At 36.7% G+C, this 27,637-nt stretch overlaps 1 protein-coding gene across 20 annotated transcripts in view; it reads left to right on the top strand.

Annotated features, from left to right (window-relative positions):
* The first annotated feature begins 3,698 nt into the window (after positions 1-3,698).
* Positions 3,699-27,637, top strand: part of CELF2 (CUGBP Elav-like family member 2) — a 330,610-nt gene continuing 306,671 nt past the window's right edge. For 5 of the 20 annotated variants that reach the window (XM_072147401.1, XM_072147387.1, XM_072147380.1 and 2 more), the window contains exon 1: positions 3,703-3,895. In XM_072147401.1, the coding sequence (XP_072003502.1) occupies positions 3,789-3,895 (107 nt within the window). In that variant the 5' untranslated portion in view covers positions 3,703-3,788. Of the gene's footprint in view, positions 3,896-6,172; positions 6,328-27,637 lie in introns of those variants that run through there. The other 15 variants (XM_072147376.1, XM_072147400.1, XM_072147385.1 and 12 more) reach the window with 7 other exon arrangements.

The following is a 27,637-nucleotide window of genomic DNA, read 5'->3' as shown; positions in this document are numbered from 1 at the left end:
AAATAAAATATATATAACGCTATTGTAGGCGTAAGTAAGCCGTTTGGATTCTCCTTTGGCTATTTTCTAGCCAAGTATGAAAGCACACTGATGAGATGACGCTGAGTTATGAAAAAATAAACGTAAAATAAAAAGAAACTGGCAGACTGTGCCTAATTGAAATCCAACCCCTAATAAATTTTCCCACTTCGGTCTTTGCGATGGATATGTGCGTCACTAAGCGCTAAACACAGCGGTCGCAAGTCTCACTCCAAATTCCTCACAATTGGCTAGTATATGCACTGCACCAAGGACAGCCACCAGCAGATCAACCAGAAATAAAATATATATAACGCTATTGTAGGCGTAAGTAAGCCGTTTGGATTCTCCTTTGGCTATTTTCTAGCCAAGTATGAAAGCACACTGATGACATGACGCTGAGTTATGAAAAAATAAACGTAAAATAAAAAGAAACTGGCAGATTGTGCCTAATTGAAATCCAACCCCTAATAAATTTTCCCACTTCGGTCTTTGCGATGGATATGTGCGTCACTAAGCGCTAAACACAGCGGTCGCAAGTCTCACTCCAAATTCCTCACAATTGGCTAGTATATGCACTGCAGCAAGGACAGCCACCAGCAGATCAACCAGAAATAAAATATATATAACGCTATTGTAGGCGTAAGTAAGCCGTTTGGATTCTCCTTTGGCTATTTTCTAGCCAAGTATGAAAGCACACTGATGAGATGACGCTGAGTTATGAAAAAATAAACGTAAAATAAAAAGAAACTGGCAGACTGTGCCTAATTGAAATCCAACCCCTAATAAATTTTCCCACTTCGGTCTTTGCGATGGATATGTGCGTCACTAAGCGCTAAACACAGCGGTCGCAAGTCTCACTCCAAATTCCTCACAATTGGCTAGTATATGCACTGCAGCAAGGACAGCCACCAGCAGATCAACCAGAAATAAAATATATATAACGCTATTGTAGGCGTAAGTAAGCCGTTTGGATTCTCCTTTGGCTATTTTCTAGCCAAGTATGAAAGCACACTGATGAGATGACGCTGAGTTATGAAAAAATAAACGTAAAATAAAAAGAAACTGGCAGACTGTGCCTAATTGAAATCCAACCCCTAATAAATTTTCCCACTTCGGTCTTTGCGATGGATATGTGCGTCACTAAGCGCTAAACACAGCGGTCGCAAGTCTCACTCCAAATTCCTCACAATTGGCTAGTATATGCACTGCAGCAAGGACAGCCACCAGCAGATCAACCAGAAATAAAATATATATAACGCTATTGTAGGCGTAAGTAAGCCGTTTGGATTCTCCTTTGGCTATTTTCTAGCCAAGTATGAAAGCACACTGATGACATGACGCTGAGTTATGAAAAAATAAACGTAAAATAAAAAGAAACTGGCAGACTGTGCCTAATTGAAATCCAACCCCTAATAAATTTTCCCACTTCGGTCTTTGCGATGGATATGTGCGTCACTAAGCGCTAAACACAGCGGTCGCAAGTCTCACTCCAAATTCCTCACAATTGGCTAGTATATGCACTGCAGCAAGGACAGGCACCAGCAGATCAACCAGAAATAAAATATATATAACGCTATTGTAGGCGTAAGTAAGCCGTTTGGATTCTCCTTTGGCTATTTTCTAGCCAAGTATGAAAGCACACTGATGAGATGACGCTGAGTTATGAAAAAATAAACGTAAAATAAAAAGAAACTGGCAGACTGTGCCTAATTGAAATCAAACCCCTAATAAATTTTCCCACTTTGGTGTTTGAGGTGGATATGTGTGTCACTAAGAGCTAAACACAACGGTAGCAAGTCCCCCTGCAAATTCCTCACAATATGGTACTAGCTGCACTACTAGTGCCAGCAAGCCCAGCCACAAGCAAACAAAAAAAAAAGTATAACGTTATTGTAGCCCTAAGAAGGGCTGTTGGGTTCTTGTTGAATCACTCCTGCCTAACAGTAATCTACTAGCACCCTAACGCTGTCCCTGACCAGCAGCAGCTCTCTCCCTAGCGGCATCCAGACACAGAATGATCCGAGCAGCGCGGGCAGCGGCTAGTCTATCCCAGGGTCACCTGATCTGGCCAGCCAACCACTGCTATCGACGTGTAAGGGTACCACGTCATGCTGGGTGGAGTGCAGAGTCTCCTGGCTTGTGATTTGCTCTGTTTCTGGCCGCCAAAAAGCAAAACGGCGGGAGCTGCTATTTTCTCGAGCGGGCGAAGTATTCGTCCGAGCAACGAGCAGTTTCGAGTACGCTAATGCTCGAACGAGCATCAAGCTCGGACGAGTATGTTCGCTCATCTCTAATCCTAAAATTTAATTGTATTGGTGTCATGATAGTAAGTAAGACAGCAGTTATCACTAAATGGATCAGTCTGGGCAGGTGGCACAGATATTTGCAGGGGACACATGATATTTGGCAGTGAATGATTTTTCATCAGATTTACATTTACACCATGGACCTATGTCAATAGCTTATTTTTATGTGGGAAAACACATATCAAATGTAATGGAAGCGATATTGTAGCTTTCTTTACACACTGAAAGACAGAAGTGTGAACTGCAGTTTACTAAGAGGTTCCATTATAAGACATCTTTTCAAACTGAAGAGAGCTGTTAAAAACCTGTGAAAACCATTCCAACTGAAATAAAATGTCTCTTTTGTAAGAAATTGAAATGTATGTGTATATTGTAATTCTATCTTTGAAAGCACCATGGTAAAAATAAAAGAAAAAGTACATTTTTCTTTAAAAAAAATACCAAAAAGGGATCATTCACTTGCAAAATATAGACTATACAATGTTCAAGTTTAGAAAGAGCCTAATATTTTACTACAGTATACTAATAGTATACCCTACAATAATATTATATAGACCACTGGATACCATTTTTGCCTATGGGCACCATAGATAAAATTTAAGAGTTTTTGAATTTTCTAAATAGCTCCCCCAGCTGGTATCAGGCTTAGGTCTAGAATGCCTGGCAGACAGATATAATGGAATTACAGTAGAAGATGTGACATAGCTATGATCCCAGCGTTCCGATCGATTCAAATGTCTGTCTAGTCTCCTGAGTACAGAACAATTGTGAGGCGTAGTGTATATGAATTACAGCTTTCTGCTCCTGCTCTAGGATAGCAATTATATAAAAAAAATATCATAAATTGCCCATGCTGCTTGTGACATTAGTAAATTTAGTATATAGCAAAGAGCAATATATCATGAGGCTTATTAGGAGAGCATCATATACACGTAATTAACACATATTGAGCCCATGATCACTGAAAAAGTCCCAGATTGCGATTTCTGCAAAAATGACCTCATTCTGTTACCTGTGTTTCATTTATCCAAATGAGTATAACATATTATGCTTACTATAAGAAAATAAACTATATACTATTCAATATGTATATATATTTATATATTATCCCAACACTGCCTTCCCCTTATATAAACATATCCATATACAATATTCTGTATAAGATCAGTGCAATCATCTAGATAATTTGTTATCATTTATATTTATTCCCTAACGGGTATTGGGGAAATTAGGCCATGTAAAAAACAATAAATACCAAAAGGAAGCAAGGCCCCTATAGGCAACACACTGCACTAATGTAAATTATGGCCAGACAACATAACTTGTCACAGAGGATTATTTCTGCTTAGTGAGTCTGCAGGGGCCCCTTTGCTTCACCACTCAGCATTGACGAGAGAGAGCGAGAGAGAGAGAAAGAGGGAGAGGGACTAGCTATAGCCATTAGTAGCTACAGTGGCATTGATGTTTGAGCGCACTTCTGAACCGGCTTTTGTTGAGAATATCTGTGCAGAAAGCATGCGCTGTCCCAAATCTGCTGTTACTATGAGAAATGAGGAGCTGCTTTTAAGGTATGTTGAACCCTCCTTTGTTTTAACCGCTGCTTTTCACTTGCCCTGAATGGTCTTGTCCCTAAACGTGCTGTGTAATAAGTAGCTCTGTTTGCTGTGGAGGGCTACTGCTTGCCTCCACAGCCAGAGCTGATTTTATATCAGGGGCACAGAGGGCAGTATTAGAAGACCAGCTTACTCTGCCCATTAACATCTATTTGTTGTTTGTTATGCACCATAATAATCCTAAAAAGCTAAGGCTTCATAACAGAGATCTCTAAATACTGCTATAAGCTGGACTTAGCCTACCTAAACATAGTCATTGGGTTTGTGTCTTGTATGGAGCAATATATGTCTATCAGGTCTATATCATGACTGGAGTTCAGAAAGATTAAAAATAGGTCCATTCTGGAATTGCATATTTAATTGCTGGTAAATTGTATGGGATCAGGCAGCCGGCTGCAGAAATAAAAACAGTCTTTTGTTTGTTTGTAACTAGACATATCGTAAATGCATCTTTGGGGCTGACAATGGGACAGTCAAACAATGGAGCTGTCAAAGTAGCTTAATGCATGTCTGGGGCAGCTTTTTCTCCCCTCAACCCTCTTTTCATTATCTCTCCACTTCTATGGTCTTGTTTGTGCAGACTTAATGTCAGCACGGGCTATTAAGTATTGGCTGCTTGTTGTTGTGTTTTTTTTTCTTTCTTTTCTAATTTGCTTTCCTCTGTTAAACCATACTTTCTGTGGCGCATATTCATGTCTTGTGGATTACACTACAGATTTATTGCTTACCTCTTCATTAACTACACAGGAAAACTTATTGATTTCAAAGGTCTGTAAAAGGGGGTATTAATCTGACAATTAGCTTGTTCTCCGAAATGATTCTGCCATTTTCCATAGCCGTAGTTTTAAGTTTGTCGTGCTTATAGGATGACACAGAGTCTTTATTAATAATGTGTTAGTGAACGCAATGGGTGGGTCATGTGTTTTATAGCTTACAATATGTCAAGTCATACATTGTCTGTGCAGGGCTAATTTAGCATGTCACTTGCCAAAGTTATTGGGAATGAGGTTTACTAACAGTTAAGGGAACGGATCATTCAGGCTTACGATCCACATTTAAATAAGAAACGCTTTGTGGAGAATCATTATTTATGCTTCCGGCTTTCTAATCTGTGCATTTTCACAGTGCAAGGAGACAAGCATATACATAAAACACAAGAAATATAGATGAAAGTGTATGATGACAAGTACAGCCTTCCAGTCCAACTGTATAACCCAGATAGTTTTGCATTAAATTACCGTAAGCTTTCTGTTCAAGAATTGCTATAATGCATGGGCCTGATAAATAAAATATGTTTGTAAAACTCCTAAATATTCCCTATTCCCTATATATAAGCATGGATGGTGACAGGATATAACTTTAGAGTATATCTGTTTTTGTATTGATTTTATTCATTAGATGTGATATGTAATACCCCTGTACATTTGCTTTTAGATTCCTATCCATTGTCACACATCTTGCAGCATTATTTCTAAACAGCTTTTTAAAGCTTAGCATTGTGTTCAATTTGAAAGATTTGACAGAGGGAAGCAAGGGAGCTTAAAACAATTATGTCCCTGTATGACCCCAAAACAGGTCCTGTTGTTGTTGCTGAAATGACAGCTCCCTCGATACAAAACTCAAGTCTATCTATCTATCTATCTATCTATCTATCTATCTATCTATCTATCTATCTATCTATCTACCCTTCTTCCTTCTAGCTTCATTATTGTTTCTTTTCATCCATCCAAGCCCAGTACATATTTATTGTCCTCACATGTGTTGCATTGAAGCTTACAAATATTCTTGAATACTCTTATGTTTATATTATTTATATCTGTATTATGGGCTTAGTTACGCATCACTGCCCTATTTTTTCCATCTCTCTAAAATGAATGGGGATATAAAAGAAACATAAGCAAAATTATTTTGCATGTTTTAATTTAAATTCCAATGCCTTTGTATTTTTCCTGCAGTTAACACACACACACACATATATATATATATATATATATATATATATATATATATATATATACATACATATATTGAACGACTGTGATCTATATAGCTGAAAAAAATGCTTGTGTTTCCCTTGCACAGACTGTCCCTCATTTTTTCCTAGCTAGCAGCTGCTATCATCCATACACCATTCCATTGCCACCTACTGAGAGGGCGTACAAGGTGGCTCATTTTGAAGCCAATGCAAATGCCACTTCATGAATCAGTCAAAAGATACTGCTGAGGAAGTGAGACAGCTGCAGATCTCTGCTAAAGACCAAAGTGTCACCTGTACCCCATGCCTGTCTTACCCATTTGGAGGAAGCTGGACCTCAGCCCAAATCTAACTGCTTTGCCATTGCATTGAACATCTCTTTAGCCTCATTGTCAGGTTTTGTCTTAGTCAGGTATGATATCCTTAAGGCCTGTGTGACTGAAGCATATGTATACAATAGATGTTTGCGTTGATGTGTTCACATAAAAGTGAGTATTCTTCAGGATGATAATGTATTGAATGTTTAGTTCTGCTGAATGCCATGAGTTTATTTTAGATGTCTAGGTGTCTCTTTTCTTTCCTGCTCTTTTCTCTTCTTTTTTCTCGCCTTGAATGTGAAATTGTTCCATGATGCTCTCAGCACATATCAGTTCATAGAAAGTACAGTTTTTATTGCTAAGCAGAGACGTGCACCCTTCTGCAATAACAAAGTGACCTTTCCAGCCATAAGGCGTGAATAGCAGAAATTGAAGAGCAAGGTGCTGGTTGGATGCTACTAAGCTTGTCAATATCTGTTGTTATGAAGGCAATGAGTTATCCAGTTCCGAAATTGCAGGAAGTGCAGTGGTTGATCCTTCAATGATTAGGAGCCACGAAAAGTGAAAATAACAAACCTACCTGTGTCTGGAAAAGAAGGGAAATCATCTTGTGTTAAACTGAGATTTGGGCTGCTGCACACACAAGCAATAACAGAGTATTTACTGTGCCTCTGGTTAAACGGATGTATTCCCTTCTTTTTTTCCCTTTTCCTTCTTTTAATTTAAGTTTGCCCTGTCTGTGAGCTCTTGATCTCTTGTGGTTCATAGTGGACTAAATCTGAATGAGCAGTTGCTTTACATTTCGCCTCTAGCATATACCAAGGAGAAAAGCCAAGGCAATTTGGCAAGCATCAGTAACTTTTTAACCTCTTAGGTGACAGACGATTCTGGAATTCTAAACAATTTAACATGTATATAACAAGGCAGTTACAGATTTAACCAGAGAAATATGCTTTGCCACAGACATTAGTGCTGCAAGAATTAATAAAAAGGGATAATGCAGACCCCTTTTCATATTAAGCTATGGTTATCATATATTACCCATTTTAAGCTAGCATAGTCTCTAAAATATCATGTGAATGACATTTGAAATAAACACAGTTTCCCCTTGAGATCTTGGACTGTGTGGAATGGTGTTGTCTCAAGACTGGATGTTTTAATAATTTCCATTGCATCACACGAGCAGTTTACTACCATCCATAGTCCAACGTCATGCATTATTATCATTATTCCATAATGTATTCACACACTCATTGTTAAATTACAATAAAACTCAAGTGTGTCTGTTATCAAATTGAAGTGTATAAGATTGCAAACTATACCTTTGGGGCTCCAAAACAAAGAGGAACATCAAATTAATATTCATACCCAGAACTTTGCAGCCAGAGTAGATTGGGCTTGGATGCTTAGGAAGTCATTCAGGAGTGAATCAATACTAATTATTGTAATCAGCAGGGTTAATTAGCTGAAGATGCCGCTGATGGAAAGTTCATTGCTTATAGCCCGAAATAAGCATAACTTGATGAAACCTCAAATAAAATGGCAGGTGATATGATGAAATATATAAAAAAAAATAGGGTTGATGTCCAAAACTGCAAATATCAGATCCTTTTGTAACACAGGTACAAGATGATGTATGTGATCCACTGTCCATTAATTATTCCTCTCTTAAATATTGTATTTTTCTTAACTATTGCTGCCTTTGATGCTATACGATATCAAAGAATACCATAATTTACCCAAATTCTAGTCTCCACTGGAAAAGTAATGTAGACATTTCATTGATATCCCACAATTCATTAAGAAAATATGTTTAGTAAAGAAGGATTTCATAAAGGCAGTACAGCTGAATACAACAATAGCCATGCCATGCTTTGCACATACTGATATCTGCTTTGGTTCTTGCCAGCTGTACCCACAGATGTCTACATACAAGAGTGGCAGTCATGCCATTGCTTTGACATCCTGTTGAATTTGTAAGTAGCTTCCTCTCTGACCTACAAATATGTTAACTCTTTTACTACCTGGTAATTTCAGTTCACATTCCAATTTTAACACAGGTGTCATAGGCAATACAATTGTAACAATTTAGCAATATTTCAGTTTACTACACAATAGATGAAACCTTCAACCCTTATATACACCACCGACTACTCAATGAAATGTATGTGTTAAAATTCACCGGGGATCCTGTTTCTTTAAAGAGTAAAAATGTAGAACAGTGAAAGAATTGCTGCTCCTGTTTGCATGTCATGACCTAGTAAACTGATTTTTACAAGTAATGCCATAAATATGTATCACCACAGTTCCAATGGGAGAAGCAGGAAAAGTAAAACTGGGCCATGTAAAACATTTTGTGATGTCTCTAGATGACAAAGCATCATTGTGTGCTCATTCAGGAAGGAGCCCTTTCACTATCCCAGTTTTTTGTTCTATCGAGAGAAAGCCTCACTGTGAGTTTTCAATGACCACCACAAAACAGTTTTTAGTTAAAGCCTTTCTTATAATGCCCATTAAAATCCATGTAGCCTGACAGGAAGGAAATACCAACACCATTATGCATGCATGCGCTATAGATACTTATGTAAATCATCTCGTATATTATTAGGATCTCAGTCTTGACCAGACTACAGAAATAGATTCCCTACACTACTGCAGATGCTGATAAATATGACTTATAAGGGACATTGTGTCACATCTAATAACAAACAGATTTTTACTGCAGAACATTAAGATTTTGGAGAGAATGCTGGAACACTGAAAACTTTGATGATAATAAAATAAATTGTGGGCTTAATATTAACTTTGTATGCCTTTTATTCATCAATTCCAGATGTATGCTTCTGGCCGAGTAATATAGTAGTCCTGGCAAGTGTTTAGTTATTGTATAGCATCTTACCAAATGAAATATTTAAATATTCTATGACAAAATTGGTGGTAATAACCAATATAAAAGTTAGGCTGTGAATTATACTGTATTTCTTGGTTCACTATTTCGCGCCATATTCCTCCTACAAGTATCATTAGCTTTCTGCCCATTTTAACTTGAAATAATATAAAACATAGTCATTATTTCACTTAATAAAGAAACCATTGAAAGCAGAAAGCAGATAATGCATTCCTACTTTTGTTTATAAATTATGGTTATAAAGAAGTCAATGGAGGATTTGTTTAATAGATTAAATTCTTAGTTTATTATCTCAGCAGATGCCAAGAGCTTTGCAGCTACACACATGTACAACTCCCTGTCTGTAAATGTACAAGAGAGAAACATGTCTCCCTTCTTTAACATGATAAAACATTTATGCTTTCATTTATGCATACTGAAAGCACTGTTTAGAAGGTTAGATTTAGGCAATGCTATCACAGTATACTAGTTAAAGGGGTTGTGTAGGATTTTTTTTTTAAACTATATTTGACTTGGGAGGGGGCTATTAAAATAATAAACATCTTATACTTACCTCCTCTGGCACTCCTGTTCTCAGAGGAGGACAATGCCGTCCAAATCACTGCTCCATGCCTGAAACACATTGAAATACGCTGTAGGAGGTGCGTGGCTGTGGTGGAGATGGTACTGCTGACCTCTGTAAATGGACACCAGCAGTGTTTTAACAGTCCCCAAAGCCACATTTAGCTTTCTCTTAATCACAGACAACCAATTTAACACAGGTCCAAATCCAACCTATAATCCTACATTGTAAGCCGAGAATAAGATTATAAAAAATATGGCTGCTGCCATTTTTTTTGTAGGGAAAAAATTCCTAATTGGTTCCAAACATGGCAGTCAAAATAAGTCTCTGGATTAAAGTCACTTCACAATAATCTAGTTTTAAAAACATCTACATATACTCCACGTATAAACCATTATCATCACAGATGATAAAAGTCTATCCACTCACCAGAAAGAAGAGGAAAAAGTGGTCTGCTAAGACAGCTTTCTTTGCATCTGTGATCATCTTTTTGCCATTTTTTTCAGTATGAAGATGTAGGAAACTCTAAAAATCCAATGGAACATGCACCACTACTTCTCACTGGAGAGCCAAAATAATCAGTGGAAATAGGTATAGTATTAGAGATAGGCGGACCCAAAGTGTAGGTCATAACCATGGATAGTTGTTAGGGACGTTAATTTGCAGGATTGACTGCTCAGCAATATGTAAGCGTAATTTAATTTAACATTTAATTCCCCTAATTTGTGGAACCTATGACAATGTTCATTTTGACTGTTCTTGAGTAGAATGGAGAAATTCTAAAAAAATTTGACTCTAAAGCATACTAATATTAAAAGGGTAGACAGGAGTTTATCTTACAGTTTTTATTGGATATGGTTTGCCTGTTATTCAGTTGTCAAGTATCTGAAAGACCAAGGTAATTCATATAACATGTTATTTAAAAAAAATAAAACAAAAGGTTGAGTTAAGATACATGAAGGCTGGTTGAATGGAATGACAAATATCAGCATTATTATATTTTTAATATAATGGTCATTTTTGATGTGTATTATTTTGCCAGAAAGAGATGTGTGGAAAACGTTACCAGTGAACACACATACTCTTGGTGTTGAGGAAGTTGTAAAATAGGTTTCCATTTGGTTTACATGTGAGATAAACTCTCTTTGAAATTGATATCACCCATCCTCATGCTGTCATGACAGATTATCAGCTGCAGGTGTTTCTTTCCGTGCAGTGTGTTCGCTGTTTACACATATTTATTTGTGTGTCAGTCCTATAATAGGTAAGTGAAAATGGCATCCAGTGAGAAAACATGTCACCATGCTTGGAATGACATGTTCTGTATTATCAGGGCAGCATGGGCTTCTGGCGCCTAGGCCCAGCTGTCCTTGACCTGTAAAATGATGGGCTATATAAGACTGTGAAAAATCATTACAGCTTATATGTCTGTGCTGGCAACTATACAAAAAGCTTAAACCTGGAAGCCTTTGCAATATGCCTGAAATGCACTTGCTTCAGTTTCTGGATGCTAAAGATAAGGCACTCGTCTGAATCGGCAGAAACACATACATAGACCATGAATATATTTACTCCCAGTCTTGTAGACACGATACAGTAGATAGATATATGATTCGGATTGCAGTGTGAAAGCTTATATTGGGAAGTAATAGGGGGATGAGGATTTCATTACATCATTCTCTCATAGTATACCGTACAATTCTTCAAATCATAAACAAACACAAAAATTATAGTAACCCTACATTGGACCTATATCTCTTTTTCATTAGTCATGAATTTCTCATTCTTATATCTATACCAGTTTTGAAGCATGTAACATAAACTCTGAATTAAACAACATTAAATACTTGATACATTTGTGCAGCTTTACAAAAATTGCCTTTGTTGTCAAAGGCAACCAATCACAGCTCAGGTTTAAATTCTCAAAATCACAATAAGTAATTTTCTAGATTGCTGTGATTGGTTGCTATGACAAGTTGTGTTGTGATTGGCTGCTTTATTTTTAGACAACATACTGTAGATCTTTTATTAAAATATATAGTATAAAACATAACAACAATACATATCATAATATACAATATATACAAAATATTTAGAATAACTTAACTGCTGGTCCAGCCCCATTCAGACCTAGCAAAAACTCCTAGAAATAACAATAACTTAACATACACCAAAATGATTAAACACTAAATACCACAAACCCCACCTAACCGATTATCACATCCTAAACCAAACAACCAGCCAACCCGGGCCAATGGATGGTAGCGCCCACCCTGTTGTACACCTCTGTGTTAAAAGGGACAATGAAGCAGGAAGTGTTCCATGCTCACCATCAGGCCACCATGCTCCTCCCGGGGACAACCCCTTTCCTCAGAGCTCCTACACTTCAGGTTGTCCTTCACACACTGCTTTCTATGGAAGCAGCACCAATTAGACAACATGCTGTCAATATCCCCAAGGCTAAAGTTATGAGCTATCCACTATGGTTCCAAATGCTTGAACCACAGTAATCCTGAGAAGGAGACCCCATTCCTTCTCTGTTGCACAGACAGGAATAACTATGTTTCTTGCTCCAAAAGTCAGCATTGGTTTAACCTTATACATGGCTAACCGGTCAGGAAGGTTTCTGTCAGACATTTAACCACAATAGAATGATTTTTGGGGGGTTATAACACGGACAACAAGAGCCAGAATATTTCACCTTCACGTTTTTGACGCCTTATCAACAAAGGTCTCAGGTTAAAGGAACTTTTAATATACTCTAACAACCAACCATGTAGTGACTACATTATAGAAAAGTATGTAAAATCTTCTGTGTAGTTTTCTTAGCTGTCAATGTAAAATGTCTAATATGGTCAGACGTAAACATATTGATCACTAATTTTCATTTTACCTTCATTGCAATAGAATGTATGATACATATGTACACAAGGTATTTATTCAATACACTTAAGTGGTAGTAAACATCAAAGTTTTAGATTTACATTAATCAATAAATAACATGATCCAAATTCTTGTCCTTTGATGAGCCACGATGGGTTCTTAGGATTTATCCATTGCATTCTGATTACATTCTCTTATATTCTATATAAAATATACTACTACTACTACTACTCCTCATTAGTAGAATTAATGTTGTTAGCTTTCTAATACCACTTTATACACTCCATAATGTATGATGCATGGATGTGAACATATGATATTTCGTGTAACTCTAAGTAGAGATTTTTATTAAATGTTTTTATGCTACTGCAGTGAAATAATTAGCCATGAAACAATGATGAGAATAGCATGAATAAAAAGACAAAGGAGAAGAGAGAGGCAGTGACAAGAACGCAAAAATGTCAACTAATTAAAATGATAAAATGGCAGCAGACAATTTTCTTGTATTCACAACCTAATTTTTACAAAGGTTCTTATCTTTTTTCCAACAATGAACAGATTATGGATAATCTTTTTTTTTATTCATAACCCACCACCAATAACATGATGTGCAGATAACTATTACAGAATTGTCTTCATTCTAATTTCTCAAATACAGAATTTACAATTATTACTCAAAAAGAAACATAAAACGTAAAGAAAATATTTGGTTTACAACATGTTAGCATTATGCATGATTAAAGAATGTATGGCATTGAACAAATTACGGAATTACTACAACTTCAGTTTTGTTAAGTATTATGAAGATCCATTTAATGATGTCCAATTATAATAACTCTAATATGTTCTTGTATGCTATTTCTTGAATTATTAAAGCATTTTGTAGGGTCTATCTGCTTTCATCAAATTCAATGGCCTTTTACAAACATTTCTATCATCAAATATAGAGCATTGACGGTAAAGAGTACATTCAAAATATTTTTCACAAAAGTTCCTATTCTAGCAAAATTTACATGTCACTGCTTGGGTAAGTAGGGTTTCCTTATGATGTGCAAGTGGGAAACCCCCCTCTATGGCAATCTCAGATATGAACAAAGTGAATATTTTTACAAGGCGTTCCATGATGCAATCCATTACAGTTTGATCATGATGTTTTGGTCAAGAAAACTTTTATCAGACAGGGATTGCCTGGGTTATGGGCGAGGGATATCTATAGTCAATCATAGGGCTCAGAGTTTATGGAGAAATGTAGTCTATGATGCAATGGGGAAACATATGAGGGCTTGTTATCTGCAGTACACAATATATTTTATGTTCCATAAAATTTTAATGTTCCATGCAATGTAATGAGAAATGTTAAAAAAAAATTCAAAATGTAGTAGAACTGATAAAAAATGTACTATTTTCTTATGGTCTATGTTTTCATGGGGGTGTTAATCAGTACAAATAGATGAGGCGGGTGCCCATGTTTATGCCCACTGCTACTAGGCGCAGTGGTACTAGGTTAAATTTACATAATTTGGAAAAAGTCACTCTATACCTATGTTAAATAATCCCACTAAAAAATTCCGGTTTCACCTAATATTTGCCATGAAAAACTAACCCCAGTGAAAAAATCCAGAAATTAATTAATTACTTCATTACCACAAATTCTTTAAATGCTCATTACATTTCAAATAATGTCTAGTGGCATGGATTTCACGGGAAGATGTTGGAATCTATACATGTTAACAAGGAAAGAAAAGGTTTTGTTAGAAAATCAAAACCCCCCTTCTTATTTTATACCTTGTGTAATCAATGGTTTAGCTCATCACAACATTCATTACTTCGTGTACAGGTGCATTGACTTTTCCACCACTTATCAGGTCAGGTTGCACTGGTTAATCGTTTTCCTCCAGTTGTAGAAGCATTTGACAACTCCTGGCCTGATCTACTATGAGAATGTAATTTATTCAATACTATGTAAAGGGCAATTGATCTTTATTTTAGAATATAGGTGAATAAAGTCTACCTATTGTATGTAATACATGATATATTTTAATGGTAAAGATCACTATGGCATAATCATAGGAGTCTGAACAGTAACTCAAAAGTAGATAATACCTTGAAAGCCTTTTTTTCTCAGTAACTATCCAGCAACACTAATTTATTGTCCCTCATGACCATGGGGTGCAGACCCTGTCAAAGAATCCATATACAGTTATTCCTCTTTTGGACAACCATCCAAAATTGGAATGATAAGGGAGCTTCTAGAAACCTTGCCCTCTTCATCATTTGATCAGTATGTATAATATATGGTAGTGATATTAAGATCTTTTATTATTTTGTCATTTCTTTATTGAATATTACTTCTATTTTTTAGTGTTTGATCCTCACATTTAATTTCAATTACATATTCATTATACATACTGGGGGGAATTTATGAAGAGCTGGTGCATTGTGCGTCAGCTCTTACTATTCCCCCCGCCCGGCAGGTCATATTGGTTATACTAAAAGACTTAGATTTCTTAGTATATCTGGCTCATGAGTGAATTCATTCTATTCCCTCCCAGGCCCAGCCCATGTGACGTGGATGTGACCATTATAAGCCATGATTAATGCCTTCAATGTGTCTTAAGGAATCAAATGGATTCTTGTTGTTTTCTACACCAATAGACAACTCATATAATGGAACCCACAATAAAGATAATTTATTTTAGTGATTTGTCTATAAAGTCTTTTTCTTGTGTTTGCTAAAATATATTATTTAATAGAACTGTTAAAGCAGTGGGTTCGGTGCAGTTATACAGGCATGACTATTAGATAGATAAAACTCTATGTTTTACTTCCGAACTCATTTTCATGATCGTCACTCACATGATCCGTAAGACAAAATTTGTTCCACCTGAAGAAATTTTCAATGATGAAATTCAATTTTTATACCATGCAATACAGTACCTTTCTCAAGCTGCAATATAAATCACAAATCATTATGGAAAATGACTTTATGTTGAATTTGTGTAGGTCTTAGAAGATATCAAGGGAACATTCAAAGTGGGAATGATCATATAGTTCTGCCTGTTTAAAGGGCAATGAACAATGTCCACTTAACCATTTACACCAGGGGTAGGGAACCTATGGCTCGGGAGCCATATGTGGCTCTTTTGATGGCAGCATCTGGCTCTCAGACAAATCTAAGACACACACAGCGATGATCACTGGATGCAGGGAGGGATGTTACCACTGCCAGCGTCCTTTGTCTGACCAAGGTGCCATCGCCACCCCATTGCTTAGATGACAGCGCTTGTGTCATAGAGTAGAGAATCATCCACTCTTCCCTATGACCGAAGCAATGATGGCAGCGGCGCCTGGGTCAAAGAGAAGAGCGCAGGAGTGATGAGAAGCCACTGAAGGGAGAGCAGATAGGTGAGTATTCCCTTTTTTCTCTGACTAACTATCTACTGTGGGCATGTGCTAGAGCTACCTATCTACTGGGGCCTGGGGGCATGTGATGTGGCTACCGATCTACTGGGGGCATGTGCTATGATTACCTATCTACCTTAGGCATGTACTGTGACTACCTAACTACTGGGGAGCATGTGCTGTGACTACCTAACTACTGGGGAGCATGTGCTGTGACTACCTATCTAATGGGGGCATGTGGCTACCTATTTACTAGCAGGCATGTGATGATGCTACCTATCTACTGGGGGGCATGTGCTGTGGCTACCTATCTACTGGGGGGCATGTGCTGTGGCTACCTATCTACTGGGAAGCATGTGCTGTGACTACCTAACTACTGGGGAGCATGTGCTGTGACTACCTATCTAATGGGGGCATGTGGCTACCTATTTACTAGCAGGCATGTGATGATGCTACCTATCTACTGGGGGGCATGTGCTGTGACTACCTATCTACTGGGGGGCATGTGCTGTGGCTACCTATCTACTGGGGAGCATGTGCTGTGACTACCTAACTACTGGGGAGCATGTGCTGTGACTACCTATCTAATGGGGGCATGTGGCTACCTATTTACTAGCAGGCATGTGTTGATGCTACCTATCTACTGGGGGGCATGTGCTGTGGCTACCTATCTACTGGGGGGAATGTGCTGTGGCTACCTATCTACTGGGGGGCATGTGCCGTGATTACCAATATACTGGGGGACCTGTTCTGTGGCTACCTATCTACTTGGGGACATGTGCTGGGGATAGCTGTCTATTTGGGTGCATTTGCTGTGGCTACCTATTTACTGGGTGTCATGTGATGTGGCTACCTATCTACTGGGGGTGTGTACTGGGGCTACCTATCTACTGGGGGTATGTGCGGTGGCTACCTAGTTACTGGGAGCCATGTGATGTGGCTAGCTATCTACTGGGGCTACCTATTTATTGTGGGGCATGTGCTGTGGCTACATATTTACTGGGGTCCATGGACTGGGGCTACCTATGTACTGGGGGACATGTGCTGTGGCTACTAATCTACTGGAAGGCATGTGCATATGGTACGGCTCTCACAGAATTACATTTTAAAATATGTGGTGTTCATGGCTCTCTCAGCCAAAAAGGTTCCTGACCCCTGATTTACACCATGTAAAAGGAGAGATTTCCCAAGGTTTACTTAAGACAAAGTGGCCCAGATATATCAATGTGTCTACGCTAGAAAACTGGAGTCATTTGCACCTGAAATGCCATGTGCCATATTTACTGAAAGTTTTAGACCAATTTTAGGCAGTATTCCGACTCCTACAATAAAGGGACTTGTCCTTTGTAAAAGGGGTTTTGTCTCTACCAGAAATAAGCTTTGCGCAAGAAAATTCAATATTGTGGTACAGCAAACTAAACCAACTAATAGGAGATGCAAAGTAGAAATCACCTGTCTTATACTATGCCAGATTCATCATCCAACATCATACACAGTGATTAATCTGGTGCAGCAGAGAATTGTCTACTTCTAATCTGCACTGGTCTAAAGACCCACACATTAATATATCTCCCCTAATGTCTTTGAAGCTTGCACATGTATCTATGAAGTGTTTGCGCCACTTTTGTGCCACAGTTCACTTTGTCCGATACTTTAAAAAACTGTGCACCTAAAGGGGCATGATAACGCTTAGCTTGTGCCACATTTATTCCTGAGCTGTGCCACTACTCTGTCTGCACACAATTTTGCTGCTTGAAGTCAAGTGCATTAAATAAAATTTGCAACTATGTGCACATCCTGGAAACAGAAAAATTTACTGAGAACTCTTGGATTATTAGAGAGACAAAGTGTACTAACGCAGTTTACATTTGTCTGGGCCGATGCATTGGTGGGAAATTTATTAAAAGACTTGTCTGAATAAATTTAGTAAATCTTTATCTGTTGATGTTTAAGTAAGTAGAATCTGTAACACCATATATTTTGTGCCCTGCCCATTTTATATACTCGCCTACTAGAGAAAAGCTCATCATCCAAGATTCGCTTCACTGAAACCTAACCAAATTTTTCAAAAGATTGGTTTCAGGTTCGAACCCATGTGGCTTTACTTGCCCTGGCATTTAACACGTTATTTTCTTTAAAATAAAGATTATCCAAGAAAAGGTCCTAACTCAGGGGTATCAAACTCAATTTACCCAGGGGCTGCTGGATGTAGAGTCTGGGTGAGGCTGGGCGCTCCAAATTACACTTTCTCTTTATTCTTTGGGTCGGTAGAATCACAGGGATACCAAAATTTATATAGGTTTTATTAGGTTTTAATAGATTTTGAAAAAATAACATACATGACATTTTTTCCATTTTGCCATATTCTGAGGCCAATAACTTTTTCACACTTTGGTGTACAGACCTATGTACGTTTTTTGCATTTTTTGCAGTACATGCTGGCATTTTAATTTATATCAATTTGGGACCTACATGACTGTTTGATAAATCTTTATTCAAATATTCATCGATGGAAAAATGGGGAAAAAGTGGCGACTCATTTGGGCACTGTTTTCTGACAGGAATAATCTTTTTGATATTTGGATAATTTGTTATATTTTGATAGAATTGACATTTTGGGATGCGGCGATACATATCATTTCATATTTCATATCATATAATTTATGATTTTTACAATTTATTTATTTTTATATGTGATCTAGGAAAAGGGAGTGATTCAAAGTTTTACCATTTTTTACATTTAAAAAAAAATACCATTATTCCAGACCCTCCAGGGTACTTTAACCCTGCAGGGTCTGACTGCTAATATTATATACTGCAATACTATTGTGTTGCAGTATATAGCAATTTTACTGCTGAACTCTAATATTCTGCCATCTGCTGGCTATTAGAGACCATTACACATGGCAAGTTTACAAGTCTCAATGAGACTGTAGGGTGCCATGGCAACTTATCGCCGACCTCTGATGACGTCAAAGGGGGCAGCGATCGGCCATCCAAGGTGGCAGCGGCCATGAAATGGTAAGTTAACTGCCGCAATCAGTGCCAGCACCGACCATGGCAGTAAAAGGAGGTTGTCAGCTGGATTATACAGCTGACACTGGCTGTGTATGGAGAGTGCTCAACCTGTGAGCTCTCCCCATACACCCCTGCAACACATGGGCATTACAGTATGTTCTGGTGCACGAAGAACTTAACTTTGATATTGAGGTTTGGGCCGCAAACTAGTGTCCCGAGGGCCGCAGTTGGCCGCAGTTCTTCTTGTTGTGTCTAATAGCAAAATAAAACATTTCTTTTGTTGTTTATCCAGTGTATTATAATACTCCAAATAGCATAATGTTAGGAACTAGATCGTTTTAGGATTATTATGTTATTATGTATTTTTCTCTGAAAAAATACAGTCATTTCTTTTGTAATGGAAAAAAAACTGCATCCATGTTGCTCCGTTTGTCAGATCTAGATATTTTTTCTATTTTAATCTAAAAATGTTCTATATAATATTATAACTTCAGCCATTGTGACCTTATATAGTTGTCACCCATCTGAGAGCACTCAGTAATAGGTCAACATATTTGGTTAATGATATTCTATATGTTTTATTCCCAAGGTTCATTTAGTAATTGAGTTCTTGCTGCTTGGCAACAGTGAGAAAAAATGTTTTCTGAACCGGATATCTTCCTTTGGTTCTTTGTAAATCTCATCTTTTTGACAGCCAACATTATAAAGCTCCATATTATAATAATAGATGTCAGGGATGTACAGTTAACTACTGCTGAGAGGTATTTAATGCATTTTGTGCTATACATTCTGAATAGTTGTCACTTGATTAAGAATTTTAATACATGACAATATACTATTGTATTATTTTATGTCCACAACATTAGATATCTGCAAAGACTCATTCATGAAATTAATCCAAGTACAGCAACTTTTGTCCGGCGAAATAATTATAAACATTTTAAGAAAGTAACCCATTAAAGCATTCAACAAAAAGCAATGTGGTATGTGACAGCATTATTTTAGCTCACAATGAGGTTTTGTCCCCTTTGGCAGAAAAAGGATTAGAATAGTGAAGTAGGTAGAGACAAAAAAACTCAATTTTCCAAAGAAAAAATCCCATTCAACTATGTAAATTATGTAAATGTTTTTTTAACTTCTGGCTTTGAGCTCATCTACCATGGGATTCTAACTTTAATAGCCGTTCATGCTGCTGAGTAGCTACCAAGAGTAGTATGAATAAGGACATATGTTTCCCTAGTCTTTCACTTATAAAATGAACTTTTAACTTATTTAAATGAAGCAGAGTCCTTCTGGTTAATAAATGCCCCTCAAAGTACTTGTAAATGCCTCCCTCTTCCCTAGACGCACAACCGCACCACCCTATGATGTCGATCAGAAGGCGTTTACAAGTGCCTCATGGTTATGCAAGAGCTATTAGGGTCTCTGGTAATGCCCCCAAAGCACTTCTGCATCATTTAAATAAACTTAAAAGTTGATTTTATAACTGAACTGCTGTAGGAACACTCCTAATAAACATATTTCCACATGCTGTAGCATGAATAGTCGATAAAGTTAGAATCCCACTGTAGATTTCCTTGAAAGTGTCATGGTTTTGTGACCATTTGTAAAAGTCATGTTATATCCATGACATATGACAAACACCTCCTTTAGCCAAAAGTATGCTTGCAGCAGTTACCCTAACCTTCCCTCTTGCCAAGCTATACTAAGTGTCTCACTAAACAATTGGAGACAATCAGGAAAGAATAATGCAGCTACTTTAGAAATATGAGGCCTGTTGAATGCATTTTACCCAGAGTTTGAAATGGATGATCTAAGAAAATCTCCATTCTCAGGATTCATTTTGGGAAATAACTTGTTTTCAATTGCACTTTAAAGAACTACTAGTATTAGTCAAAATGCAATTTCCAGTATATTAAAAATAGCTATCTTACATCAACCAAATCCCAAGGTTCATCCACTGTTGTGTCCAAAAGATAACATTTTATTTTTTATTCAATTCATTATTTTAACAAGATGCCGTACAAATAACAGAGAATATGGAAAATAAAAATACATAGTGTCATCAAGGAACATATGAGTAGAGGATCTACAGGCCCTGGGAATATTGAAAACCTAGGCACTTTTGACACATTTTTATGATCATTGCTTGCTTTTTATATAGCAATTTTATGGTAATATTTCAATAAAAGGAAATTATTACTGCCATAGACTATGCCCTTAGGAATTTAAAGAAAATTCAAGTAAATCCCCTGCAGTTATGTCCTGTAGACAGGTAGCGAAATCCTTGAAGGCAAAAAAACATCCCCAAGAAGTGCTAAAGGTAAACTTAAGCTTAAATGGTATCTCAATAAATACATTCAGAGATAGATAAATAGATACATAAATAGATTGATACTCAAAGAATACTTTTTTCTACTTCATTGATAGATAGATAGATAGATAGATAGATAGATATGAGATAGATAGATTAATAGATAGATAGATAGATAGATAGATAGATAGATAGATATGAGTTAGATAGATTAATAGATAGATGGATAGATAGATAGATAGATATGAGATAGATAGATTAATAGATAGATAGATAGATAGATAGATAGATAGATAGATAGATAGATAGATAATTTTCAATGTCATTCATGGAAGCTATTGCACTTGAATAAAAGTTCAATACCATTATAACTTGCCATGGGTTTAGGAAAGTATCAGTCTCTGCCTCATACTAAATGGAGCTGTAGGTGTGATAAAACCATAGCCAAAAGTTAAGTAGTTTGACAGATTTGACATAGATCATTATTGGTCAAAAACAGAAATAAATATGGATAGAAATGTTGCAAAATGTATCTTGGCTTTCTGTTCCTTGATATCACAGAAGATAGAAAGTGAAAGCTGAATAAACACTTCATGGTGTTGTTAATGAAGGAAGGGCTAGTTCACACAGTGGATTTTGAAGACTTTCCCCCAGAAAATCTATGCCAATATCCCCCTTCTAATGAATTCATTGGGAGGCCACATGGCATTTTTGCCAAGAGCAGGTTTGTCCACCCACAGAAAAGAAAACATTTGCATGCCTTACATTTTGAGTTGAACATGCTCTAAAATTAGATTTTGATGATTTTTTTTTTTGTTAATTCTGCTTTCTGAAAACCTGAAACCCAAAGTTTCAGGTCAAGCTTTGTAACATCTATTGATTATAGATGTCAATGTCACTAAACCCCTCATGTACAGTTAAAGCGAGATTGTCACCAGAAATGTTTTTCCTGGTGATAGGTTCCTATAGACTGTGCTATGCTGATTATTTCAGCATTATGAATAATTTCAGTACTTTATATAAGTTTAATTCACATTACCTGGCTGGTTGCCAGCAGCCTGGGGTGAGTCCCAGGGAAGGAGAAGCTGCAGCAGCCTGTGTGTGCCTGTGTCTTCTACTGCATTCTTCATTTCCTCCACATCACCCCCCTCCCTCTCCTTGACTGCTCAATGCACATGACAGGAAGTGAAAAGAGGTAAAGGAGCTGCATGTGGAGGATAGGAGACTGACACAGGCTTCAGCTGCCCCTCCCTGGGGACTCATCACATGCTGCAGCCAGGTGATGTGAATGAAACTTATATAAAGTACTAAGATGATTTAGAATGCTGACAAAGGCATCTTTAAAATCAGCATAACATAGGCTATTTGAATTTGTCACCAGCTAAAAATGAAATTTCTGGTGTCAGGAAAATGTAGACAAAAAATTATGATAGATAGATAGGGAGTGGACTTTCCTGTCATATACAGATAGAAAGGCATTTAAGAGATTTATACATAAAAGATAGATGATAGATAGATAGATAGATAGATAGATAGATAGATAGATGATAGATAGATAGATAGATAGATAGATAGATAGATAGATAGTCATAAAGGGTCACTAAATCATAGGATAAATGTAGGAAATAAAAGCATTATGTCAATGTTAGGAGCCATACGTGGGTCAGGAAGGCTACATTAGTTCTGTATAGGCTCAAGGCTCAGCCTTTCTTCCTATAGAACGTATATTAACCATTCTTTTTAAACTATGAAGCTCATACTTTCTTAGACCCATTGCAGAGCCATAGGCAACATATAGTTTTCCTAATACTGATTGGTGTTTGAGGGGAAAATCCAAGCAGTAATGTGAACTCTCCATGCTCTGCCTTACAGGCTTCCTCTGAAATAAGCTTGTTCTGACACACTTCTCTGAAGGGACTCCACTTGCTTTTCAGTTAAATAATTAATAGATGATTGATAATCAGAATGGCATCTATGAGGAATGAGAACATATCATTCAAGAGCAAATCTCTGGATTCTTTCTATTAAGACGGACATGAAATAAATGGAATTCACTATGAATATTAGAAAGGAAGAATTTGCAGGGACATGTTTATTTCTGGTGTGGGTTATTATCTTTATTAAAATTCATTGGCCAGCATTAAGATTTGCTTCTGAACGAGTACACTTACTGAAACAAACATTCACTGCAACAGAGAGCCGTAGCTGAGCTGAAAGTCTGATTCCGTATACATTGTTCAATGTAAAAGAGCCTATTCATGTCTAGATCCACTCTTCAGAATATTATTTCTAAAGAATATATTTCTCTTGTATAGGAAAGTCAAGGAGTTTTTCTTTTTTAAATCCTCTTGCATTACAGTTTCCACAGTCTGAGATGATAAAAAGAACAAATTTGGCTTCTTTTTTCTCTTTAAGTTAATAACCACATTTGATCGGAGCCTTTTTAAAATTGACTGGTGCTGTATATCTGAACCTGACATATATTTACAATGGCCTGGGAATTAAAGGGAATACAGCTAGGGAGAGGATCCGAATACATTGAAATGATATGCAGTACATGGATCTGTCTGTATAAATATAAGCGTCCATGTATACACATCATCTGGATATATTGGTACCTTTTGTTAAACATTTGCATATATATGGATGCCCACTGTGTATTGTTACGGAGAAGCGTTTTGCAGATTTAAAGGCTATTCATCTCTTTGTTAGAAAAGTGAATCAAATGTACCTTTTAAATTGAGCATTTCCATTCCATAAATCATATCCCATTGTATTTGACCCTAGTCATACCATCTCCTTCAAATGTTAATAGCAAAGGTGAATTGAAAATGTGACACACTAGTTGTTAAATAAAACAGTAACCTATGCACTTGCAGTGCTTTCTATATGACCTACTTACATACTACTTCACCCTCCCTGTGGTATGATTAAAAGCTGCTTTGAATCCACCATTCCCTCAAGGGATTTGAGGCTAGAATTTAACAAACTGCTGAGAAGGCTTAAGTCAGTAAGAGCCTGGGCTTCCCTGCAGCTTCTTCCAGCTAATTCACATGTAATTAAAAATAAAATACATTTTTAAAAGAAACTCGTGTTTTAATGTAGCGTTTTAAATGTCCATATCTATTTCAGAATGGTAATGATTTCAGGTGCTCTTACCGGTAAGACTGCTTCTTGCTTCCTTGCTGGAGGTGACGATCTGTTTAGCTATTTAGCGTCTTTAACATTGCTACAAGTTCACAAACATCATTAAATCTCTAATAAGGCAACCATTGCAATACCAATAGAAAACAAAATATAATATTCATGTTCAGTATTACTCTGCTTATATGTAGTTTCCATTCCATAAATGATAAGAAAAAGGCCTTGGTACTTATTGTTCAATGGTACAGAAATAATTGAAAAACTAAAACAAACAATTTTACAAGAAATGTAAGTAAAAATGATCTTCTAGGTGGATGATCTTCTCAAAGAGGAGGACTGATTAAAATTTATATGAGAAATTAAATTCTGTCAAAATTAAGTAATAGGCAAGGATTCTTTACTGTAAGAGTAGTGAGACTGTGGAACTCGCTGCCACTTTATGTTGGTACAATGGACACATTCTAGAGAGGCCTGGACATCTTGAAAATAAGACAATAAGAAGTTATGGGATGATGATATTTGGTATGGGAGGTTGAACCAGGAATTTATTCGGATTACTCTCACTGGAGATGGGAAGGAATTTTATTTTTCCTTACTACATGATGATTAGTATGAACCATGTGGGTTTGGGCCTTTTGACATTTGCAACATTTAGATATGATTGTTTTTTTGTCCTAATTCAAAGAGTTCACAAAAAAAACTGGACAAATTTCATGCAAAACCATGTATAATATGAGTTAGAAAATCTAAGTTAGAAAATCTGAAGGATAATGAGAAGCATGTGCAAAATATATGTTGGGTTATTGATTCCTTCTCAAGTCCATGAACTCATTTCCAGTCCCATCAAAATGATTCCCTAGGAAAGGCTTTTGGCAAATATAGGTTATTGGCTGAACACACATTTTTTTATTACAGATGTAGTGGCCATTATTACATTTATTCGCTTGTGGTTGTAGCATAGGAAGTAAAGACCTAAAAGAATGCAATAAAGCACACATATGAAGTCAACACGTAATGCATGAAATACAAAGAAAAACATATAGTAAGCCAGATGCTGTCACATCTGTATAAAGCCATATATATAGTCATTCAGTATATGAATATATGTATATATAGTTATAATGAAAATTGAGTTTAAAAGAATCAACTGAAACGCCTTTAATTGTCCTTATACCTTAATATGTGTGCAACCTTGCTGAATTCTGGGCTATACAGGCAGTGGGTGATCAGTAGTAAATTTATCCTTTACCCATGTGTTCCGAAAACTTTATGTACAAGTTAGTTAGCTGAGAGTTGACCATTCAAATTCTGTCAAGTCTGCCATAGGAGGGTCAATAGTTATATAAATAACTATGGGGAACTTATCAAGCACTTATGTATCATGTGCCGGCACTTAATATGTCCACTGCCCCGCAGGTTGGGTCAGATAGACTAAGAGTCCACTTGGCATTGTTCACTTGTAGGAATCTTAGTAGATTTCATTCCCTTTTAACAGACTGTAAGTAATTTTTTTCCCATAAATCCTACTTATAAAAGCACTGACTGATTTTACCCATTCCAAGAAAATCCTGAAATAATGACTTCAGATTGCTGATTTCTAAACCTTTTGGAAGAACATCACAAAAGTGACATAAACATTTGGAAGAGCCTCATTAATTATCATGTTTGCTTTTAGTAGTCCATTTAAACATATCCTTTACTAGAGATCGGTGGACATCTAAAAATGATCCTATGTAGGAAGATGCATTTAACATGATCAATAAATTAATACAGTGAGTACAAGACAGAACAAGTCTATATTTTCTATTGGCATGTTCCTACCTCCCAATGCAATCGGAACTTACCATATAGATCACAGTAAATGTCTGGAAGTAACTGAAAGAAGAGCTGAGTTTCATCTGCATACTTGACAGAAAGTAGTGATGTATAGGAAAGGTAATGAGAAAGACTTTTAAACCATTACCAATACTCATTTATTGTTTGTGTAGTCTACGAGCTTGTGTAATTTATGATCTTATTATTATGCATATTCTTTTAACACACAGTAAGACTCTGTTGATAGCATATGCCTTGAGATGTGCATTGAATATGCATTTGAGAGATATCATACATTGGCATCTGTCACACATAGTATCCCATTATATTCTAAAGTATACAATTGTTGATTTTTTTTCACTATACCACTAGAGAACCAATAGAATATTGACCAATAATTTTTCTTTATGTCTCCAAGCACTTTTGTGAACCCAATGTCAGATGCTTACATGTACATTATGTTAAGACATGCAGTGTCTAGATAATAACCCTGAAGGGAAAAGTTTTTCATTGTATCAAACACAGGTATGTCATCCAAAGACTAATGGGAATCACATTTCTTCTAACAGACACTATATTAAATGCCTTTAGCAAAAGTTATATTCGACTGGAATCCCAAATATAATGTCGTGTGACAGTGTTATTAATGTTATTTGACCAATTACATTGATAAATATGTTTCAAATACTAGTGTTGAAAATCTTTTTTTTTGTATCTAACTATTGTAAATGCTGCGGCAGCTTCAAGTCAGTAATTGCACCTCTGCTTTTTTAAAGAGGTTCTTCAGTAGCTGCAATTTTTATGTACCTTCTACAAGAAAGAAAATCATGGAATCCCATAACAAAAGTCAGGATTTTCCCCACAGTAAAGAATTTAGTTGGAGTGCACGCCTTATGAATGTAGATAAAGTGCCCCTCACTAATTTACATACAGGGCTCCACTTATTATAATAATACATTTATTTATAATATAGTAATACAAAATACCCAGCTATACTAATAATCAAATAATAAAATAACTTACCTGACAGCATTTCCAAAACCACTGACAGTTTTCTTTTTGGCAGTGCATGTCTGACCCAGCCTCTGTGGAAGAATACAGGTGGCCCAGTGACATCATTGAGTCTCCTGTGTGATAGAAAGGCCACAGAGAAATATCTGCTGTGAATCTCTCCAAATCACTGGTTAAAGTTGTTGATACCATTGATTCTATATGGCAGGATGGACACAAATAGCTTTTGGCTCAATACATTTGGTGAGTTTGCACAACTATGGGGCCCATAGACTCCATAGCAGTCATGTAGTTTGCCTCCATTAGGGACATACTACTTTCCAGGAGCAGCAGCAGCATGTAAGAAGA

The sequence above is a fragment of the Engystomops pustulosus genome, chromosome 4 (genome assembly GCF_040894005.1).
Source record: "Engystomops pustulosus chromosome 4, aEngPut4.maternal, whole genome shotgun sequence".
NCBI classification, from domain to species: domain Eukaryota; kingdom Metazoa; phylum Chordata; class Amphibia; order Anura; family Leptodactylidae; genus Engystomops; species Engystomops pustulosus.
The sequence above is the reverse complement of the archived record's forward strand: the minus strand, read 5'-3'. Positions and strand labels throughout refer to the sequence as shown.